This window comes from Harmonia axyridis, chromosome 2, assembly GCF_914767665.1.
Source record: "Harmonia axyridis chromosome 2, icHarAxyr1.1, whole genome shotgun sequence".
In the NCBI taxonomy this organism is placed as follows: domain Eukaryota; kingdom Metazoa; phylum Arthropoda; class Insecta; order Coleoptera; family Coccinellidae; genus Harmonia; species Harmonia axyridis.
In genome coordinates, this window is record NC_059502.1 from 24917616 (window position 1) to 24940488 (window position 22873).

The following is a 22873-nucleotide window of genomic DNA, read 5'->3' on the forward strand; positions in this document are numbered from 1 at the left end:
CAGAACTGATTTCTTTAAGGCAAATTGATGAATTGACAGATAAAGCCGTGGCGGAAAGTTCGGAGTACCAACATATAATAATAAAATATAACCATGAAAACTGTGCGTTTCTGATATATTCTCGCACGATTTTGTTCTACAAGATGGGGAAGAATGAACGGAATAACCACAGAATTAGAGAAAGCTCCTTCTGAAACTTACGTGATCTCTCAAAATCAAGTAATTTTGAATCTGAAAAATCTCCTATTTTGTCTGAAAGTTTTAGAGGTATAAGCAGACACATCAGGTTTTCTATGCATCTTATTCTCAAGTATTGTTCTTGTCACTTTTCTGACATACAAGCGAATTTGACAATAGTCTCGAAATTTTAGTATCTCTTACAAAAATGCCAGGGTATGTAGCACAATCAAGCATTATTCAATTCACTTATTCGATTAATTTGGATTCTTTTCAGCTGCTGTAATTTTTACCAGTGCTGTGCCAGGCACATTCCCAATTTCTGCTGTCCCAACTCACCCTGTGGACCACCTTGTAGCCGGTTCTTGTTTCCGCACTGTCGTCGCTACTACCTCCAGGTAACATGACTTATGGGGCCCACAGACGAGCAACTTTGTTGCCAACATGTCAAGTTGGCGACTAAGTTGCTCGTCTGTGGGCTGGTTGGTGCTTAGTATTCCAAATAGGGCTGGAAATCATGAATGAATGATTTGAATATTCGAATATTCATTGAATATTTATTCGAATAATTGCGTTTTGCATTATTCGAATATTCACTGAATAGTTGGATATTCAGTGAATAGTAGTATTCATGAATAATCAGTGAATAGTCGAGTATTCATAAATAATCAGTGAATATAGTCGATTATTCACTGAATAGTTGAATATTCAATGACTAGTTTTCTATTCGTGAATAATCAGTGAATACTCGACTATTCACTGATTATTCAGTGAATAGTTTTGTATTCAGTTAGTATAGTTGGATTTACTTTGCAGATTTTGTGAAAGAAAACAAATCATTTGAACTGACGAACCTTTCCGACATGCACATTTAACGTTCTGACGTAGTTGATATTGATATAGATGGTACACATAGATACATTTTTGCTATTTCAGACAATTCGGGGTACTTGTTTTGATTATTTTTCCACCATTCTATTGGTTTTGAATCTTTGGGTATTGGATAATCTAAGACGTGAACATCTTTTTCATTATTACAATTGGTAGGTACTATTTTTCAACGATTCATCTAAATCGTTTTTGAAGAGGAAATCTAATGCCATCTTCTTAATCGATCAGTTTCTTCAATTGAAACCTTGCTTTCCTGTATGCCATTTCTAGACATTTCTTTATTTCAGTGGTCAAATATTGTTTGATTCTGAATTGTGAACCAACGAATTTTTCTATTTTTTTAAATCTGGGGTCTAAAAATGTGCACACATCAACTGGAGTAACATCTTCTCCTAACAAAACCGAATCAGAAAAACAAAGTTTTTCGAACTTTTCATAGAATTGAACACGAAGTGTACTCTTGAAGGATTTAATGTTCTCATAATCCGTTTGATCATTCCCTTTGTACCTGTATACCTGTAATGGGTCTATGTAGATTGTAGTGTCCCAGCGATGGTTTTACTGCTATTGTATTTTATACGTTTTCATGTAATAAAAATAATTGCTGGATTTATGGAATATGACAATTTTGTCGGTAAAATCAGGGTACTGAAGCTACTCCCGACTTTTCAAGAGTAACGAACGTTTTTACATTTAAGCATTACTGAGTATTCATCGAATAATCACTGAATACTCATTGAATAATCACTGAATATTCATTGAATAATCACTGAATACTCATTGAATATTCATTGAATAATCAATGAATACTCATTGAATATTCATTGAATAATCAATGAATACTCATTGAATATTCAACAAATAGTTGAATATTCATGAATAATCAAGCATGAATATTTGTTTGAATGAATTATTCGAATAATCGAATAAATTTAAGAATGAATATTCGAATACTAAAAGGCGAAAAAGTCCCAGCCCTAATTCTAAGTTGCCAACTAGGTTGATGTGAGTGTGAGATCAAATGGGTTTGATATTCGATGGGCGGAGCCCAATGTTGGCAACTAAGTTACAGTGTTCGCAACTAGGATGACAACATCAGTTGTAGTCCAAGAAAATGGCCAATGAAATACGAATTTTGAGGTTAAAACTTGAATTTTCGATATAAGTTACTTTGAAGCATCTAAAAACGAACTGTGAAAGGTTTTTTTAAATTCACCCCCGGGAAGGGGTGAAAAAAAATAAAAAAAGGGGTTTTTTTGAAATTTTGGGGAAATGGTAAGTGTTAGAAAAAAAAGTTTCGAATAAAAGTTGTAGAGCGTAAAATTTTACATAAAAATGTTCTCACAACTTTTTTTCCTAAAATTGAAATTAACTGAGATATGGTAGCTAGAAGCTAGGGGATGATAACAGGAACTTTAAAAAATCATAAGTTGTTGAAAAATTGAAAAAACTCATAATTTTTTTTTTAAATTACTTATATGATTATAAACTTTAATTCTAGAGAAAAATTTTTTTTTTTTAATTGTTTATAAAAAAGTTATAACAATTTAAAATTTTTATTTTCAAATTAAATCAACTTTAACTGATGAAAATATATATATATTTTTTTTAATAGATTAATATTTTAAGAAATTGACCATACGCGTTGAAATTTAATTTTTACCTGTTCTTTTCAAGCAGATATAAAATAATTTACCTGGTTAAAGATATTGTGTGGCGGCCATTTGCTTTCACTACCGACTTCGGTACCTCATGCGCATGCGTCAGTTGTTCTCAATGCGCCAGTTGTTCTCTGTGTGTTTACAATATTCTCCATTTGTTTTGAGTGAATTGATCTCTGTGTGTTTACAATATTCTCCATTTGTTTTGAGTGAATTGATCTCTGTGTGTTTACAATATTCTCCATTTGTTTTGAGTGAATTGATTAGTGCTGTTAATTTGGAAAAGGTAATTATTTAAGTGATGTTCAATTTTATATTGAGAAACCGCATGGTCAAAACATAAACACATGCTTTTTATTTACTTTGTTATAAAAATCACCATCAATCATTTTATATTATTTAATTTTTTAAATACTATTGTTGAAGTATCTACCTAGATTAGTTGATAATGAATTAATTTTGTACTTTTCTTGTTTATATAGGTTGAAATTTCAACATGGATCAACAAGCATTATGCAGTATTTGTGACACAGTTTTGATCAATGACACCGACACTGTTGTTTCAGTGAAAGAGAGAGGATTAAAAAAGTTGATTGAGAAAAGCATTGAGAAGGAAGACAGAAAAAGCGAGTTATGGCTCGGAAAGATTGAAGTAAGTTTTCATGAAAAATGTAGGAAGTCGTATCCTATGTCTACCTCTTCAATTAAGAGAAAATCAAAATTATCTACTGATCCATCTTCATCACATTTTACATCATCTGTAGTTGGACCAAGTATACTACCAGCGTCAACTTCAACAAATTTGAATTTTGATTTTGTAAATCTATGTTTTTTTTGTAAAATGTCATTGGATCGCAAACATAAACGGGTCCATTTGATAGCTAATAAGTACACACAAGACCAGATACTGGATATTGCCAGGAGGCAAAATGATGAGTTTAGTACTGAATTGATTAAACGCATTAAAGACATCAACCTAGTTGACTGTAAAGCTAGTTATCATCATAAATGCTACGTGAATTTTAATAAGCTCGTGAAGGAACCAAAAATCTCTACCCTTAAAGAACAAACAGCTAGGATTTTCAATCAAATTTGCAAACACATTGAAGAAAGCTGTCAGTATACATTTAGTTTGCGGGAACTAAAAGATATCATGGGAGATGATCCCTTGAGTAACTTTGTTTTATTTCGAATGTTGAAAGAAAAATATAGAGATGATATCTTCATATCTCATCATCGAGGTAAGGAACCAATGATCTATTATAAAACGGAACCAGCACCAAAGGAGTTAATAGATAAAGTAAGTTACAATTCACACCAACTTATCTTATTTTAGTGTTATCCAATAGTAATAATAAATTATTCATTTTGCATTTTATTTTAACAGGTTTCTTGTAGCTGTAAAACGAATTGTTTATCAGCTCGATGTGGTTGCAAAAAAAGTGGTTTAAAATGCAATAAATTTTGTAAAAGTTGCCAAGGCCAAAGCTGTGATAACGCTTCTGCAAGATCGTTTAATCTTGAGGATGATGAAAATGAAGATAAAGAAGATGAAGAAAGAGATGATAGTGATGATGGAAATGTTTATGAGGATGAAAATGATGGTGAAGAAGAAACTACTGTCGAAGACGGAGAACAAGAAAATGAAGCTATATGTACAGGACGTAAAACTGTTAAAAACACTCGTTCAAAAGTATCCACACAAAAGGTATAATATCAATCAAATAAAATTCTTCTTTAGTTAATTTTTACGCTATGGACGATAATTTTTTTCTTGTATTCTTCACAGATTTTTTGTGGTTGTAGAACCAATTGTGCATCAGCAAGATGTAGTTGTAGAAAAAGTTCTCTCAAATGTAATGAATTATGCAAGTTTTGTCATGGTGATACATGCAATAACAGTATAAATGCAGGCGTTGATACCAATGAAGATAGTGAATATGAGACACATACAAAAGCTAACGATAAAGACGAAGAAACACCTACTGAAGAAGAAAACGAAGGAAGCTCAACTGTTAGAGACAGCAGTCCACTTGATGAAATTTATATTAACTTTGAAAAATTTTAATATAATTTTTGGAATTGCAAAATCTATATTTTTTTATTTATTATATAATTAGAGAATCAATTACTCTTAGGAAGTTTCTTCAAATTTTTTTAATTGTAATACAATTTTGTAATCTATTAAAAAAAAAAAAAATATTTTCATCAGTTAAAGTTGATTTAATTTGAAAATAAAAATTTTAAATTGTTATAACTTTTTTATAAACAATTAAAAAAAAAATTTTTCTCTAGAATTAAAGTTTATAATCATATAAGTAATTTTTTTTCTGTCTTCTTTTTCTGTCTTCCTTCTCAATGCTTTTCTCAATCAACTTTTTTAATCCTCTCTCTTTCACTGAAACAACAGTGTCGGTGTCATTGATCAAAACTGTGTCACAAATACTGCATAATGCTTGTTGATCCATGTTGAAATTTCAACCTATATAAACAAGAAAAGTACAAAATTAATTCATTATCAACTAATCTAGGTAGATACTTCAACAATAGTATTTAAAAAATTAAATAATATAAAATGATTGATGGTGATTTTTATAACAAAGTAAATAAAAAGCATGTGTTTATGTTTTGACCATGCGGTTTCTCAATATAAAATTGAACATCACTTAAATAATTACCTTTTCCAAATTAACAGCACTAATCAATTCACTCAAAACAAATGGAGAATATTGTAAACACACAGAACAACTGGCGCATTGAGAACAACTGACGCATGCGCATGAGGTACCGAAGTCGGTAGTGAAAGCAAATGGCCGCCACACAATATCTTTAACCAGGTAAATTATTTTATATCTGCTTGAAAAGAACAGGTAAAAATTAAATTTCAACGCGTATGGTCAATTTCTTAAAATATTAATCTATTAAAAAAAATATATATATATTTTCATCAGTTAAAGTTGATTTAATTTGAAAATAAAAATTTTAAATTGTTATAACTTTTTTATAAACAATTAAAAAAAAAAAATTTTTCTCTAGAATTAAAGTTTATAATCATATAAGTAATTTAAAAAAAAAAATTATGAGTTTTTTCAATTTTTCAACAACTTATGATTTTTTAAAGTTCCTGTTATCATCCCCTAGCTTCTAGCTACCATATCTCAGTTAATTTCAATTTTAGGAAAAAAAGTTGTGAGAACATTTTTATGTAAAATTTTACGCTCTACAACTTTTATTCGAAACTTTTTTTTCTAACACTTACCATTTCCCCAAAATTTCAAAAAAACCCCTTTTTTTATTTTTTTTCACCCCTTCCCGGGGGTGAATTTAAAAAAACCTTTCACAGTTCGTTTTTAGATGCTTCAAAGTAACTTATATCGAAAATTCAAGTTTTAACCTCAAAATTCGTATTTCATTGGCCATTTTCTTGGACTATTGGATCTGTGGATGTTTAGAAGGAATATTTCCCTCCTGTCAAAAATTCTATGTATCTGGAGAACAATTATCGAAAATTACAGCGATAATTGCATTGTAGGAAGCGAAACTGCACTGCGATAATTGTTCTGTTCATAGATGCTTAGTTTCTATGCATCTTACACAGTTCGAATCTATGGCAATTCCATTCTAAATCAGTTTGACAAGTAATGTAACAGTTTATTCGGGAAATATTCCCCCGAATTACACTCGTGCATCAAAATGACCGGATAATTTCGCATTCCAGCGTGTTTTCTTTGAAAAACTGCATTCGGTCATTTTCATTTTTGGAGAAAGAGCCCTCCACCTTCGGTGTCGGGCTCTTTCTCCAAAAATGAAAATGAACTCATGCAGTTTTTATGACAACACGCTGTCATGCAAAATTATCGGTAATTTTGATGCACTTGTGCAATTACTTATGAATATATCATTAATTGAATTGAAATTGAACTCATTGAATACATCGACAATATGAGCAATATTCCACATATTCCATTTTATATATTTATCACAAATATTCAGGTGATTCTTCAGAAAGTATCTTTTCGAGCTTTCATTTTGGCAAATTTGTTCATAAATTCTTTAATATCTAATTAATCTACCAATTCAGTTTCAATGGAGAGGATAAGTCAACCCGCTAGGGAAATCTTATGACATACTATTTTTTACGTTTCTAACAATCTAAATCGCAATCGCATGCTGGATAGGATCGACCTAGAAGAAATAATCATATTTTGTTTATCTTTGAAAACAGCCGTATAGATATTATTGAATAAATGAATTTGGTCCTTTCTATTTAGTCTATTTCATCGTCTGAAACTTCAACCATAGGTATTTTCCAGTACTGAAAAAATTAATGAAAAATAAAAATTATAAATCTTACCTTCATTAACCTAATTTGAAGTCCTCAACTCGAAAGGCAAAACGAAAAAATTCGGAATATGATAACACTCATTTTTCACATACTATACGAGAATGTGGTATGAAATAAAAAAACTTCTTATATTTCTTACAAAGGATAAGATGGAAATGATGAAATATTTTCTCGTATATTTTGCTCCTGAGGATTCAACATTCTGATAGGAGAATTGAAAAGAAAAATGATGTCTGAAACATTCAGAAGCCGCCACAAATACACAATAAAATTCGGCAACGTTTAAAGAAGGGAACGCCGGTAAGCCTGATGAGTGCATGTGTTTTTTAGGTCAATAACTCGAAAACAGTACATAATGTAGCACCTTTGATGGTTTATGATGGTAATCGAATTTTTCGGTATCCATTCCTGTTCTTTCTGGTTGAATTAAATCTCATTAGGTATTTTCAATTTCTTAACATGGAATTTTTGTTGATCAAGTGGAGACTGAGATGCCGCTGTTGAATTTTGGCGCCCTACCCTGCCTCTCCCCTAGCGACGGTCCTGACAGCAGAGCTACTCCACCTCCAATTTCCTACCCGAAAAAAGAGTGAAAGAAGTCTTTTGTTATTCAATAAACAATGTTGAATGGTTATTATGTTCAAGGTGAAGTATAAAAAAATGTTTTCTTGAAGAGTTTTTTCATTTCTATTGTTAGTTCATAGTTCAAAAATATTCTTCTTATAAAACTAGATAATGTGGAATGCGGGCTGTTATTTAAAAATTTATTCATTTTAACAGAAAGATATCAACACAAACATTTTTATTAAATATATAGCGAACCCGAAGTCATCTGTTCAAAAAGGCCAGTAAGTATTATTTTCGAAAATAAATAAACTAAAAACAGTTAAGGTTAGGACATTACTAAATTTGACTTTCTTTTTCGAATCTATGACAGTCTTCAACACCTGAATAATTTTCCGAACTGGCAGCCTAGCTACGAGTTCCACGTAACACTCGATGATTTCTCAAGGTCACTTGTAAATTCAGCAAGATTACCTTTTTGCGTTATCAAACCTGAATTTCCATATATGAAATAATGACTGTATGCCTCCATTCGTAATTTCCAAAATTTGGGATACGAAAATGATGAAAATTATATTATTATTATTGTACCTATACTGGTTATTTCTATGATGAACCACAGCAATTTTTAGTGACATTTTTGTAACCACAAATAAAGCCGCGACTGGACTTTCAAGCCCTACTTCGATGTCAATAATTCCTGAGCGATTCCTATGAGCGACATGCGTAATATGTCTCTGATCTCTAAGACATTCTATGTAATTCTTCCCCTCTCTGCACGTTTTGAACTCTTGTAGAGTAAGGTGGTGTTGTTTCTAAATGTTTACTAGTCAGTGTATTCAAATCAGTCATTTCTTCTATATTAATAAAGACTCTGTAGTTATCTCTCAGCATAATATTTTTTAATGCTCATCAGTATAATCATATACTCATAAATCCAGGTAAATACTGTTTCCATACTCACGAGGAGGTACTTACCATTCATTCTTATCTGAACTTTCCATTAATTTCTGATTCGTGGAGTAACGAATATTTTGGTGTACAAAGGGCATACACAAAATCTTTTGACCCAACTTTTGACATGAATTTGTTTTAGGGAGATACAGTTAAATATTAGGTGTAGTAAAAGGAAATCCATTATGTTTCCAATGAAAGGCATTAGTTATCTGTATCGGGCGTTGAATAGGTCGGATAGGGTTAGCAAAGAGAAAATAATAGTATATTCTAAAACAAGTTGCAGAATGGGCTCCTATTCCAACACGAATGCGAAATTCGAAAACGAGCGACGAAGGAGCGAGTTTTGGAACGCATGAGTGTTGGAATTGCCTTCTGCAACGAGTATTAGACGATATTTTCTCTATTTCAGTCAAGTTTCGTGAAATATTATCGAAATTCAATGAAAAATTCAGATTATATATCCTAGTGACTTTTTTATTGTATCTTGGCAGTTGGTGTGACTGTTACGAAAATTGACAGATTACTGAATTTCAATATGAATCGTATGTTTCGAATTTAGACATAATTTACAATTATCCATTAAATACGTGAATTATGTCTAACGAAATCGATTTAACACTACCAGAATTAAGAGAATTTGCAAATAATGTAGCAAATTATTTCACTATATCCCCAAATTATATTATATTGACAATTATTGACGTTTGTCGAAATTTGATAGGATTGGAAGTCAGCATAGGCAACCACACGAAAAATATATCTGAAAACGATGCTGTAATGAGTTCATTACAGCACTGTTTTTAGAACTGTAATGGACTCATTACGATACTGAAATAGAGAAACTATTTTTACAGTTTTTTTTTCTATAAAGGCGAACATGCAAGCCAGGCGGTTGAAAATGTAAATAGTGTGCTGATACTAAAACAGTTCATCACACGCAATTTTGGTTTCGTCTATTCCATTCTGGTAATTTCGATGTCATAAATGCACCACGCGCTTGAATGTTAATTGTCCAAAATTACGATAATATCATAGACATTGTCGAGTCCGACCGTCATGTAATCACTGTTTCGATTACCCAAGAGCTAAGGATTGCATGAAAAATCGTTCGGAACCATCTTCATAAGGCTGGTCTCAAGAAGAAGCTCGATGTATGGGTAACACACGAGTTAACGCAAAAAAACCACATGGACTGAATTTCCATCTGCGTAGGTATCGCAAAAAATCGACTCATTTTTGAAGCGGTTGGTGACTGGTGTTGAAAAGTTCATCACTTACGACAACGTCAAGCGAAAACGGTCGTGGTCGAAACGCGGTGAGCCGGCAGAAACGGTGGCCAACCTAGGATTAACGACTAAGAAGGTTTTGCTGTGTGTTTGGTGGGATTGACAGGGAATTATCTACTATGAGCTGCTCCCTTACCGCATTACTGTTAACTCGGAACTGTACCTATACTGTCAACAATTGGATCGTATGAAGGAGTAATCGCCCACAAGCTTTGGCCAATAGGAGAGGAATTGTGTTCCATTAGCTCAATGCCAGGTCACACTCATCGATAGTGACTCGCCAGAAGCTCCGAGGGCTTGCTTGGGAGGTTCCTATGCATCGACCTTATAGTCCGGACCTGGCACCATGTGATTGCGGTCTGTACCTGTCCATGGTGAAAAATTCAGTTCAACAGAAGCTTGTGGAAATCGACTATCTCAATTTTTTGCTAATAGAGACGAGTTTTTCTATAAGAGAGGTATAATGATATTACCTTCAAAATGGTTACAAGTTATTGAAAAAATGGAGCATATTTGACCTGAATCTATGATAATTAAAGTAGTGTTTTTCATTCAAAAATAATGGATTTCTTTCTACTGCACCTTATTATACAGGGTGGCCACTTTTTCAATGGGATTGTATTGGTAACTTTTAAACCATAAGAGTTAGAAGGTCGGTCAAATGGAGAAAAAGTTGCATGTCTAGAAGCATTATCAAGCAGTTTAAACAAATTGAGATTATCAGGGCCGGTTATTGAGATATCATAAGAAAAGTAAATTCTGTCATTTTGATTTTTGTTTTTTTCCCACTTTATTTCAAATATCATCAAAAAATGTTACAGGAATTTTTTATTCGACAGTAAATTGTTCTCAATTTGACGTAATCATATTTCGTATCCAACGTTTCGTGCTCTCTGGGCCACCCTCAACCTCATTTTTTTCAATACGGACCTGTATATTTTATGACACTTTTCGAAATAACTTTTAACGCTGAATTCAACGATATAGTATACAATGTCATTCGAAGTTGATTTTCAGGTGATTTTGAGCCTTATCCAAATTTCTTTGCGTCGGATCTGTATTACATTTCGGTACCTTTAGTTAAATTAACAACAAGCAATATATTTCGATGAGAAAATCAACTTACTCATTTTGAACTGAATGGAACATATCAGAATCAAATCAAGAAATAAGTAATAATTATTTACATATTTCAATACATAATAATTAAACGAATTATCATTTAATGAAAGAAAAATCGAATGATTATTCGAAAGTAAATGAAAGTGAATGAAGTAGGTAGGTAAGTGTTCGAAATGTCCACCATTTTGTAAAATGCACTGAACGGTTCTGGAACCCATACTTCTTATACATTTGCTTATTTCGTCTTCTTGAATACCTTCCAATACATTCTTTCTCAATCTTCTCGCGAGAAATCACTATTGTTGGATTTGTCATTTGTTCCAGAATCGAACTTTATTTTGATATCATTACGATATAAGTTTTGAAGGCTTGGTATTCAAATTTAAAATTATTGTATTTGCGTCTCTTGACTATTTTATTAACAGCAGTTTTTGATAAATTGCATTCACTACAGATCCGACCCAAAGAAATTTGGGGATAAGGGTCAAAATCACCTGAAAATCAACTTTGAATGACATTGTATGATATATCGTTGAATTCAGCGTAAAAAGTTATTTCGAAAAGTGTCATAAAATATACAGGTCCGTATTGAAAAAAATGAGGTTGAGGGTGGCCCAGAGAGCACGAAACGTTGGATACGAAATCTGATTACGTCAAATTGAGAACAATTTACTGTCGAATAAAAAATTCCTGTAACATTTCCTGATAATATTTGAAATAAAGTGGGAAAAAAAATCAAAATTACAGAATTTACTTTTCTTATGATATCTCAATAACCGGCCCTGATAATCTCGATTTGTTTGAACTGCTTGATAATGCTTCTATGCATGCAACTTTTTCTCCATTTGACCGACCTTCTAACTCTTATGGTTTAAAAGTTACCAATACAATCCCATTGAAAAAGTGGCCACTCTGTATAATACTGTCCGTCCTGTTGTTATGCGTTACTACTGTATTTCACGGTGGGAAATTCAAGAACTTATCCCAATTTCCAAGAGTTAACCTAAAAATTATTGCAGTATTGAAATAACAAATTTTATTTGGATTTATTGTGAATAAAACATTTACATAACATAATTCGATTTCACAGATGAGATGTTTGAGCAGACTGACGATTTTTCCTGCACCTTCTTGAACTACAATTGTCGTTTTTCACAGATCTTGTGGACATTAGTACCACATGGGAATGGTTATCGTTGTTGGACTTGGAAAAAGACTTCGAGTAATTTTGATGGATGCTGCTGCATCTTTCTCCGCAAATATGGTGAAGGATAGTGTTGTACATTTGTTTGGTACCATCCTGAAAAACACAAATATATCATTAATTTTTTCTGAAACACATTCGGTTCTCCTTCTTCAAATAGCTCTGAGCTTGTGGGAAAATCTCCCACTTTTATTGACACTATATTCATTTCTAGACTTGATCTGCCGACTTTAGTGTGACTGAATTTTTTCGGAGTTTTTAAAACAGCCAGATATAGATTTTTATTCAATTTCTTATTCGAAATTTAAAAAACTTAACAGAGGAAACTGCAGCCGTAGGCAGAGACCCAATTTGTCACCCTAATTGAAGTCAACTCTGTTAGAATGCAAAAAACTAATATTAGGTAATCCGGGTCTTCTACCGAGAAATGAAAAAATTGAAGACATCTCTTTGAAAAAATTTGAAATAACATATACAAGATTCACCGCGATGGCCTAGAAGACGGTTATGGAAAACTAGTATGATTTTTTGCTGAAAATTTGCATATTTTGAGATTTCTACAACTTTCGGTTATACCAGAAACAGACTACTACTCCCTTATTTCAAATAGCACACCCAGTAAATTATTACATCATTAGATAGCTTTTTTGATGACAATTTCATCAATATGCCCTACCCAAGCGCGGTCCCAGGGGGGCCATGAACAATTTTTATTTAATTATTTAATATTATCGTAAAAAACTGGTTATACATTTATTAAGTGATAGTCCAAGGGAGCAACGTCCGGAGAATACGGCGGGTGGAGCAGGACTTCCTATTTCAACGTTTTCAAGTTTATTTTGACCAATTTCGCAACATGGGATCGAGCATTGTCATGCTGTACAATCACTTCATCATGTCTCTCGTTGTATTTCGGCCGTTTGTCTTTCAATGCTCTGCTCAAACGCATTAATTACATTTGATAACGATCGCCTGTGATTGTTTCAGTCTGTTTTAACAACTCATAACACACTACGCCGAGCTGGTCCTACCAAATACTGAGCATGATCTTGGAACCGTGAATATTCGGTTTGGCCATCGACGTGGAAGCATGGTAGGGATATCCTCATGATTTTCTAGTCTTGGGATTATCGTTATGAACCCATTTTTCGTCTCCAGTCACAATGCGATGCAGAAATCCCTTCCGTCTTTGCCTTAAAAGCAGCAAACCCTGTTAAACATCTCTCGGCTTCAACTCGTACAGGACCCAATTTTCTTGTTTCTGAATCATCTCCATCAAGGTGTTTTGAAATGGCTTGTTGCGTCACACCCAATGATCCTGCCAATTCTCGTTGCGTTTGACACGAGCCTTGATCATGTAATGCCTTCAATTCTGCATCTCTCTTCAACCGCCATGCTGGTCTTCGACGTCAAAATCACCGTTTTTGAAGCGTTGCTTTACACTGAAGTAGAAAATTAAAACTTTCCGCAAATGACGAGAATTTGGCTCGTAAGCTGACATGTTTAATCGAGAATAACTTCATAATGCAGACAAAAATCGATTAATATTTCGATGGCGTTATATTTACAAATGCCTTATGTATTGTATGACAATCACGATCTATTTATTTCGACTATCACTAAAGCCATCTATAGCAAAACGGCGGAAGCAAAGTTGTACACCTTATACATATAATAGTAAATTCTAAAACAAGTTGCAGAATGGGCTCCTATTCCAACACGAATGCGCTCCTTCGTCGCTCGTTTTCGAAAGCAAGAGTGTTGGAATTGCCTTCTGCAACGAGTATTAGACGATATTTTCTCTGTTTCAGTCAAGTTTTGTGAAATATTGTCGAAATTCAATGAAAAATTCAGATTTTATATCCTAGTAACATTTGTATTGTATATTGGCAGTTGGTGTGACTGTTACGAACATTGACAAATCACGGAATTTGGATATGAATCGTACGTTTCGAATTTTGGAATAATTTACAATTACGCTTTAATATCGTGAGTTATGTCTGACGAAATCGATTTAACACCACCAGAATTTAGAAAAAATAACGAATAATGTTGCAAATCATCTCACTATATCCAAATTATATTGTATTGATAATTATTGACGTTTGTTGAAATTTGATAAGATTCGGAGTCAGTATAGACAACCACAAACCGAAAAATATAACTGAAAACGATGCTGTAATGAGTTCATTACAGCACTGTTTTTAGAACTGTAATGAACTCATTACGATTCTGAAATAGAGAAATAAATATAAATATTCGTTGAGTTTTTTCAAAAGTATGGCATATTTCTGAAATTGTCATCAAAAAAGCCATTGAATGATGCAATAATATGCTGGGTGTCGATTTGAAATAAGGAAGTAGTAGTCTATTTCCGATATAACCATAAGTTGTAGAGGTCTGAAACTATTTTAGGGAGAAAGATCATTGCCTCAAACCTCAACATGAAAATGTTTCATTATGAAATTATAATTAGTTTTCCATAAACGTCTAATAGGCCATCATGGATCACCCCTGTTAACAAAAAACTAACAATCTCAAACCTGTACCAAAATTTGATTTATTTTAGGATTGTTAAAAAAAAATTTACATATTTTTTTCTTTACCTTCATATCATTAGCATCATCGTTTTCCTGTATATTCGCATATTTTTGAGTGGTAGCGGCATTTTTTATATTTCGCTGATTATAACTATCACAAAATCAAATCCTAAAAATTATTCCCTGATTGTCATAATTCATTTTTTGCCAATAATTACAAAATGATTTGAGGAACACTGCGGTATATCTATACCAATCTGTTTATAAATGCCATCTATTCTACGTGGGTATTACCCAATGCCGAAAAAAAACTTAAAAATGAAAAATTATAGAGCGTACCTACTTTTATTAACTCAATTTGAAGTCCTCAAATCCAAAGGTAAATTGAGAAACTAAGAATATGATAACAGTCACTTTGCATATATATTAAACGATTAAAGAATGTTCTCTAAAATGTTATAATTGATTGAGGAACGAATAAAAACTTCTTGTATTTCTCCAGAATAATAAGATGGAAATGGTGAAATTGAATCATTTCGTTTCTCCAATATTTTGCATTTTTCTGAGGAATCAACATTCTGATTGGAGAATTGAAAATAGGAACTTTTCCTGAAATATCAAGCAACCGCCCCAAAACCGTAATAAAAGTCAGCAAAGTTTATCTAAAGAACGCCGACAAGCCTGATGAGTGCACGAATTTTCACGTCTATCATTCGCAAAAATTTTTATAGGGGGATTACGCGTCATCTGAGATATTTATGAGTATAATGCATAATGCGACACCTTTGATGGTTTCGATGTTAAATTTGGCTGTATTTCTTCCTGTTATTTCTGCCTGAACTAAATTTTCATTCGGTATTTTGAATTTCTATACACATGGGATTTTTGTTGATGAAGCTTGAAATACCGTTCTTTGGGGTCCTAGAGGTTACTGTTGAACTTGCCTACCTCCTGCCTAGCCTTAGCGACGGTTTTAGAGGAAATATAACGAAACAAGGTATCCCAAATTCGATGCTCACTGAGAACATCTCGAGAACTTTTTTTTCGAAATTAGTAGTTAGATATCATAATCAGATCGTTAATATTTTGCTACTTTCTCGACTTACAAAGTCGAAAAATGTTTCGAATATTTAGTTCTACCTTATTATTTTATCTCATTTTAAATTTCATTCTAGATCGAACAAGCAGTTTTGACATCAAAAGGAAAACAAAATCGAAAGGGCTATTTAATAGAAACCTTCGTCGAATTAGTCCCATTAACTGAAATTGAAATTGTTCATGGAAGAAGCTGATGATGCACATCAACGCAAAATTACCGAGAGCAAGCATGATCTGATTCGAGTACTCGAGGGCATCTTAGATTGCAACGAACTAAAATCTTATTTTTAATAGGCAGCTTTATCAGAAACTGGATTCACTTAGAGGATTTTAAAGAATTATTTGGACCAAGCAACAACAATCTACTATCAACGAGGTAAAGGTGAAAGGAAACATAAACAAAAAGTATCATGAAAAAATTTCAGGGCAAAAACTTCATTAAATCTTATCGAATAACCTGCATATCCACCATCTGGAATGGATTCAAGGAGGCTACATCCTCACTCTTACAAATTTCTCATCCAGAGATTTTTTCTTTGGCTTGCAACAGTGAGACATTTTGTAACCAAATTATTACCTAACCTAACCTAACCAAATTTTCAGGAGTTTTTTTCCCTATAACACAGAATTTGCACTGAGTTTCTCATAACTCTATTCTCATTAGATGCTTCTGTAAGGAAGACAGGGTGTAGATGTAGCATGTTCTTACTGAGATCCAAAGGATCCATATTGGTGTTTTCCGATTTTCATATTTTAGAATGATATTTTCTAATAACATTAGCTTATTACGATTATAAAAACGTCGTATGATTCATAGTGAAGCAGACTTTCATTAAGTTTAATAATTTTTTGTCTCTCATTCACCTCCCAATGATTTTCTGTCCGGTCTATAATTCATTTTCAATAAGATCAAACGGATCAAATTTTTAGAATTCTATCCGAAAACGATCCCAACAGACCCCTTGAGTTGTTTCAGGCTGGTGGAATACAAGTGCAAGTGTCTGATTTCTTCAATATTACCCAAATTATGATATCACATTTTCTGGCCACTGGAATTGTTCCACAAAGATCTCGAAGCGGTATACCACGTACTACAATAAAAAAACGTCTTTTAACTCTTTCGGTGAGAACACTGCCTTTCAGCTTTGTCAGAATCCTAATTCAACGCCAGGGATACTTCAATTTCTGAACACTGTCAGAAGATGTATCCACGATGTCTAAATATGGACGTTTTTAGGATAGTCGACGAGTACAGATGTGGACACATCATATCCACTAAAATGTCTCAGAGGAAGAAGTGCATCCTTTTCGAGGAGGCACATTAAAGTATACACACCGCAAAATTAGGGGAACTGACAAAATCTCAAGGAAGTTGGTAGTTCATTTTTTCTTGAATCCTTAAGCCGATTTTAGGAAAACCCTTTTTTTGAATTGTAGTTTGATTCCTTGGTAACATAACTGTGCAGATGCCGTCCCCATCAGTTACTTCATTTTTTTTTTATATTGAGGGGCGAACAAAAAGTGAAAAGTAAGCTCTTATAATGGAGTGAATCATTGACATCTGATAATGTTTACGAATGCTCAGATATTGCCTCATCTTTTTTGAACATTTCTTTTTTTTATTAAATTGCGATATCTTAATTTTGAAAAATTACAGCACTGGTTTCAGTACAAAGAAAAAATATGTTCATTAGAGAATGGCAATCATTAACTTGATTCAATTCATACAATGTACTTTTTTATCATCCTGAGACGGACCAATTATTTGGTTCTGAGAAGAACCGTTTGCCAAATTCGGTCTCTCCAGACTTGAACGCACCATACTTTTTTTGAGTTCGTATTGAGGGGATCGGGTATCTGATAGAACTTTTTACGTGATCAGCTCTCAATGCTATTGGAGGATGTACCTTTGGCTAAACGAGCCATTCTCTAGCCCGTCAGATCTCCAGAATTAACCACATACGTCTTCTTACATTTGAAGTCGCATGAAAAGATTGATTCAAATAATCCAGTGGCGACACCTAAAGAATTGAGGTAGAGAATTTTGACGGCATATAAAATACAATTTCATCGCGCGTTACCGTCACTGAAGTACGGCATGATACTTGGCTGCGTAAGAAATAGAGGCAAGCAATTTGAATAGGAGCTTTGAATGTTTTTTGTATTATTTGAAAATGTTTCTCAGTTGAATATAAAAGTTCAAATCATGTTAGGTATTTTTTCTTTTTCTTTAATTTTGTCCGATCCCGTGAACAGTTGTGAACACTTATACCTTTTTTGAAAGCTAATGAAACAAGAAATTGATGTACGCTATTTTGTACATTCAATTTTCACAGTGTAAGTAATAATTTTACAATCAATTCTTTTTAGAAATTCAATTTTGACACCTATTTGACTGGGCTTAATTTATGCAAATGAACCCTTCAAAGTATCACGTCGAATTAGAAAACATTCTGTATAACTGATAAGATCTTGTTGCTGTGGGATGGTTTCTTGATGTTTTATTTGTCAAGAAGATAACAAGAACTTGCTTTAGGCATCAAAACAGACCGCACTGTTCCTAGAATTCAGGAGCATCTGAGCGCATATTAATTCATACGTCAATTGCGCGTGCGCCCTTGGAAAACACAGAACTGTATGATGTTGTCCCCAAGGAAGCAATTGGCACAAGAATAAACGACCGCTCCAAACCACCCTACTTACATTAGTGCTTTCTAATTTATTATGATTTGAACAATGGTATGAGTATTTGCTTTATCTATAACGATATGTTCCCGATATCTGATTCATTGTTCTTTCTTTGCCTCCAATAAAAATTCTTCTCCTTTATGTCCATCGTTATCTACGATGGGGGTTGGAAATAGCCCATTCCCATCAACAAACGCCCGGCAACGTGTAAAAGATGTTATCCGTCGTATCCTCACTACTTCTCCATTCATAAATTAGACTCGATGGGAAATGTATGAATATTCAGTTTATTAAAGGAAGTTCAGAGGGGTATTTAGAAACCTCAGCACGCTAGAATGAGTTTCACTGAACTGGGATCAAATGAAAGTTCCTGGTTCTTGGGGCTATTTAATAACATAAGACGGCAAGTTCCTCGAAAACATTCAGCCTGTGCAAAGCTGGCAAACTAGAGACCTTCCATCTATGTTTACATGAGTTCATAAGATTAATAGATTCAGTTTAATTGAATCACAGTTTTTCCGAGAATAAAATTTCTTCCTATATCACAGAATAATATTCAATTAAAATCATCATCACAAAAAGCGCCCCATACTCATTCAATATACTTCGTGTTTTCCAAACCACGGTTTTCCACAGGTCATGAGTATATTTGTTAATTAAAAGAATATAAGAGTTATTGTGAAGTCGGCCCATCTGACAAAAGATTTTTGTTCAGCTTTGATGCATTTTGAAGCTATTGCATTTGGAAAAGAATGAAACACAGCTAAAAAATTTAATATGAAATGAGATATGCACATTGCTCTAATAAAAAAGTTCTGAGTCAAACACTGCAAGGCATTGTAGATTTCAACTTAGTACAGTGGTTGAAAAAATTTGGTTATGAATCCTTCAATAAGATTATCGTTTCTGCCCCTTTCAGACAATTTTTTTTAAGGAAAATTTTCATAAAAAAAGTTGTAACAAAAAATATTTTAGAGGTACGCTATTTCAACCCCTAAGTATATCGCAATATCTTGGTTTCTTTTCGGAATATTCAAAAAATTTTTCAAGGTTTTTTTTCTAGTGATATTTTTGGTTTATATGATACCCATAACAGATCATAGAAATTAATCACATTTTTAGAGATATCCATAGAGGAGAGTAGGAGTTTTTTAAATCAACATCCTACACGCAAAAAAATCTATTCTCAAATTGAGTGAATAATATTTGGTTGAAGTATATGATAGATTCATATATAAGCAAGACTATAATAAATTTGGGTCAAGTATACTTTATTCTCCAAATTTAAATATACCAAGTATTCCAAATAAGTATATGATATTCTTGAATTTAATAAAGTCGGTATTATTGGTCCAAAGAAAATTCTTATATTTGCTGTGAGTAAATGACTCTACTTGAAATGAGTGGTTGATAAATTTCGTTTGAATATAAAATATTTTCAAGACAAGATATTGAATTCCTCAATTTCAATCATTTCTTCGTTTGAAGGTAGTGAATCATATACTCGAATGAAAGAATTGATATACTCAAACCAAAATTAAGTAAGTGTTAGAATAAGTATGTAATATGATAAATTCAAAATTAATTTTATGGTTGTTCCGAAGAAACAGTAAACTCACTTGAAATGAATATTAATTTCAAATCAATTCTTTGAAATTATTCGAAAGAATAAATGCAATTATCTATCCAATCCATTAGATTTCTTAATCTGATTAATAAATAAAATACAGCATATATAAAAAACGAATTTATTTCTCATATCATCATAAAATAAATAAAAACCAACAAATAAACAATATCTACATTGGAAAAAAATTGTATTACATTTATACAAATACAGGATAAAACATTGTACTATACAAATGATTAAAGGAACATAGTTATCTCCTAAAGAATAAATTATTTAGGTGGAGAGAATTCGAGATACATACTTAAAAGTTCATCTACATCTATATACAACAATTTGGAAACTTTTCGGCTATAATAGATTTTCCCCTGATACCAAAAACAAGTTGGGCTTGGCGGTTTGATTCCTCTGTGTTGATCTATTTTTCTGTTCTTGAATGATTTGTCCAATATCATTTGAGATCTGCAAAGAAAGAAGAAATTTGTGATTAATGAATTTTATCGTGGACTTTTTCGAATGAAAAATACTACCTGGTCCTGAAGAATTATTCCAAAATTGTATCTCACTCATATCGATAGATATCTATTGATTTGCATTTTCATCAGCAAATGATAACGTAACTCCCAATTGTTCATGAACAATTTCCATATTCTGCAAAAGAATCAAATTCAATTAACATTAATCAATTATGAACAGGAAGTTGTATTCAAAAAGTGCATTAATATTTCGAAAATAATTAGAAATCTCTAGAAAATCTTTATAACAGACCCTATTAAATATTAACGCATTTGTTCTGAAAAAGTAAGAATTTTGTTGAAAATATCAATTCAAAAATACCTAATCCTCAAAGAAATAATACAAAGATATCAAGCTGAATCACAATAGTAAAAAACACCAAGAGCATCATGAAAAGGAAAATGAAATCCGAATTAATGAAAAAAAATTAAATGAGTTGAAATTATTTCTCAATAAAAACTTACCTTGAAATTTTCCACTCAGACACTCCATTTATCCCTAATTCCTAATTAAATTTTGCTTTTTGCAGTATGTATTCAGTATCTAACACTTATAACACAATTAAAACTTCCGTAGACCGATCAGTCCTATCACCTAAATGAGACTGAAGGGGATCGAAAGAGATATTTTCTAATGCAAACTGCACAGAGGGCGCATTTTAGTATATCTTCGAATAATATTCTTGAATCTAGTGGATGAAAGCATTTATATACTTGTATTTCGATAAATACTGCCAACAGGTGGATAGGAACGTTTTCATTGGCGCGGCATATCAAACGAGTCGAATCATGTTGACGAAGATGCAGGGAAAAGAACTCGCGTTTTAGTATATTTCGGTATAATATACTCAGATCTAGTACATGCAAATATAATTCAGATTATGAATGGTTTATTCTGAACTGGATAATTTGAATTTTTCAAAAATTCATCTTATTCAAAACGAAATCCGTGATCAAAATATTTCAGTTCATTAGACACCTCTCAAAGGAATTATATTTTGTAAAATACATTTATATCCATTAAATAATTTTTGGCTTATTCTATATCACACATATAACGTAAACTGTTAACGATTATTCCCATGTTGTGTCGGTCACGAGAACCTTGCTATCTGGGGCAATCCCAGGTGTTTAATTGCTAGTATACCTCATCCATTTTTGAATGTTGAAACAAAAGTTATTTCAAAAGAAAATATGTGTTTTTCTTATCATTTTTTAGGTTCATTATTGCTCACCAAAATCAATTTCACTTATATTTTTATGTATTATTAACACATCTCAAAATATCACATAACTTACTTCAATATGGTACCGCTATGACATTTTTTAGCGTCAGAAACTAGATGTATTGTGAAACGGTATATTAACAAATTATCTAGTATGGCCTTTATTGAGTTGGTTAGCTACAATTAACATAAAAAGAAAAATAAAATTCATATTATCTGCTAATTCAATCACAGGGTGGATTTTAGATGAATTATTCACTCCCCTTCTAACACTCAAACCATAATATTTAAATATTAAAATGAAATATGTCTCACTATGACGAAATTTTGTCTACAAAATTTCATATTTTCATTTATTATGATTAGTCTCGAACATGAAAAATGAGCAAATAGGTCTCCAATTCATCTTTGTGACTTGGGCATATTCTAATTACAACTAAAATGTATCACTCGCAATAATTATAATGTGTAAACCAATTCTTCAAAAATATAATTTGGAATGAGTATATTTCAATTTTCATAATGAGTAAATGATATCTTCGAAGTCGCAATATCGTATGTTCAAACAAAATGTAGCAGTATTCTTGAATCAATCAATTTATTCCTTCATTTTGAATACATCATTTACTTGTATGAAGTATTATATATTTCTATGAAGTATATGTATTCGGTATTCTGTTTATTCATTCCAAGTATACCAAATTTCTTACTTTACTTTTTCCGATTCAATATATACTTGGATCAAGTTTAATATTTCAAGAATATCCTATTTCTTGATTTGAGAATACATTTTTTTCCGTGTATATGTATATGACTCAATTTCGAAAAATGAATTGAATATGGAAATAAATGAATAATATTTAAATTTAAGGTGTCCCATTTCAAGCATGAAGTCGAAAAATCAATATCTTTGAAACAGAAGACGCTTTTAAATAACAGGCAACGGGATGCTCTCCGACAAAACTGCGGTTA

At 32.3% G+C, this 22873-nt stretch overlaps 2 protein-coding genes and 2 long non-coding RNA genes across 6 annotated transcripts in view; 2 read left to right on the top strand and 2 right to left on the bottom strand.

Moving 5' to 3' along the window:
• Window positions 1-233: 233 nt before the first annotated feature.
• LOC123673728 lies at window positions 234-7747 on the top strand. Its single transcript, XR_006746538.1, has 3 exons — window positions 234-393; window positions 455-575; window positions 7555-7747. It is a non-coding gene; the product is annotated as an uncharacterized LOC123673728 (long non-coding RNA).
• Window positions 3212-4981, top strand: LOC123673727 (TNF receptor-associated factor family protein DDB_G0290931-like). 3 transcript variants are annotated; one of them, XM_045608373.1, is made up of 3 exons: window positions 3212-3381; window positions 4117-4437; window positions 4519-4981. In XM_045608373.1, the coding sequence occupies exons 1-3, from the start codon at window positions 3226-3228 to the stop codon at window positions 4795-4797; spliced, it is 756 nt and encodes a 251-aa protein (XP_045464329.1). In that variant the 5' UTR covers window positions 3212-3225; the 3' UTR covers window positions 4798-4981. The 3 variants fall into 3 exon arrangements, with proteins under 3 accessions (XP_045464329.1, XP_045464331.1, XP_045464330.1); XM_045608375.1 differs by having other exon boundaries at window positions 4536-4981; XM_045608374.1 differs by lacking the exon at window positions 3212-3381 and adding an exon at window positions 3864-4029.
• A 4276-nt stretch (window positions 7748-12023) lies between the features above and the next one.
• LOC123672462 overlaps window positions 12024-22873 on the bottom strand; it is a 173401-nt gene continuing 162551 nt past the window's right edge. The window contains exon 5 of the mRNA XM_045606559.1: window positions 12024-12303. Coding sequence (XP_045462515.1) covers window positions 12088-12303 — 216 coding nt within the window. The 3' untranslated portion in view covers window positions 12024-12087. The remainder of the gene's footprint in view (window positions 12304-22873) is intronic.
• Window positions 20334-21950, bottom strand: LOC123672464. The gene is made up of 3 exons (XR_006746305.1): window positions 21141-21950; window positions 20691-20811; window positions 20334-20622 (listed from the first exon to the last, which is right to left on the bottom strand). It is a non-coding gene; the product is annotated as an uncharacterized LOC123672464 (long non-coding RNA).

Excerpts from the sequence above, each read along its gene's own strand:
- LOC123673727 (XM_045608373.1), top strand. The coding sequence starts at position 3,226 with ATGGATCAACAAGCATTATGCAGTATTTGTGACACAGTTTTGATCAAT. Across the intron at positions 3,382-4,116 it reads TATGGCTCGGAAAGATTGAA|GTTTCTTGTAGCTGTAAAAC; the intron begins GTAAGTTTTCAT and ends TTATTTTAACAG. Across the intron at positions 4,438-4,518 it reads CAAAAGTATCCACACAAAAG|ATTTTTTGTGGTTGTAGAAC; the intron begins GTATAATATCAA and ends TATTCTTCACAG.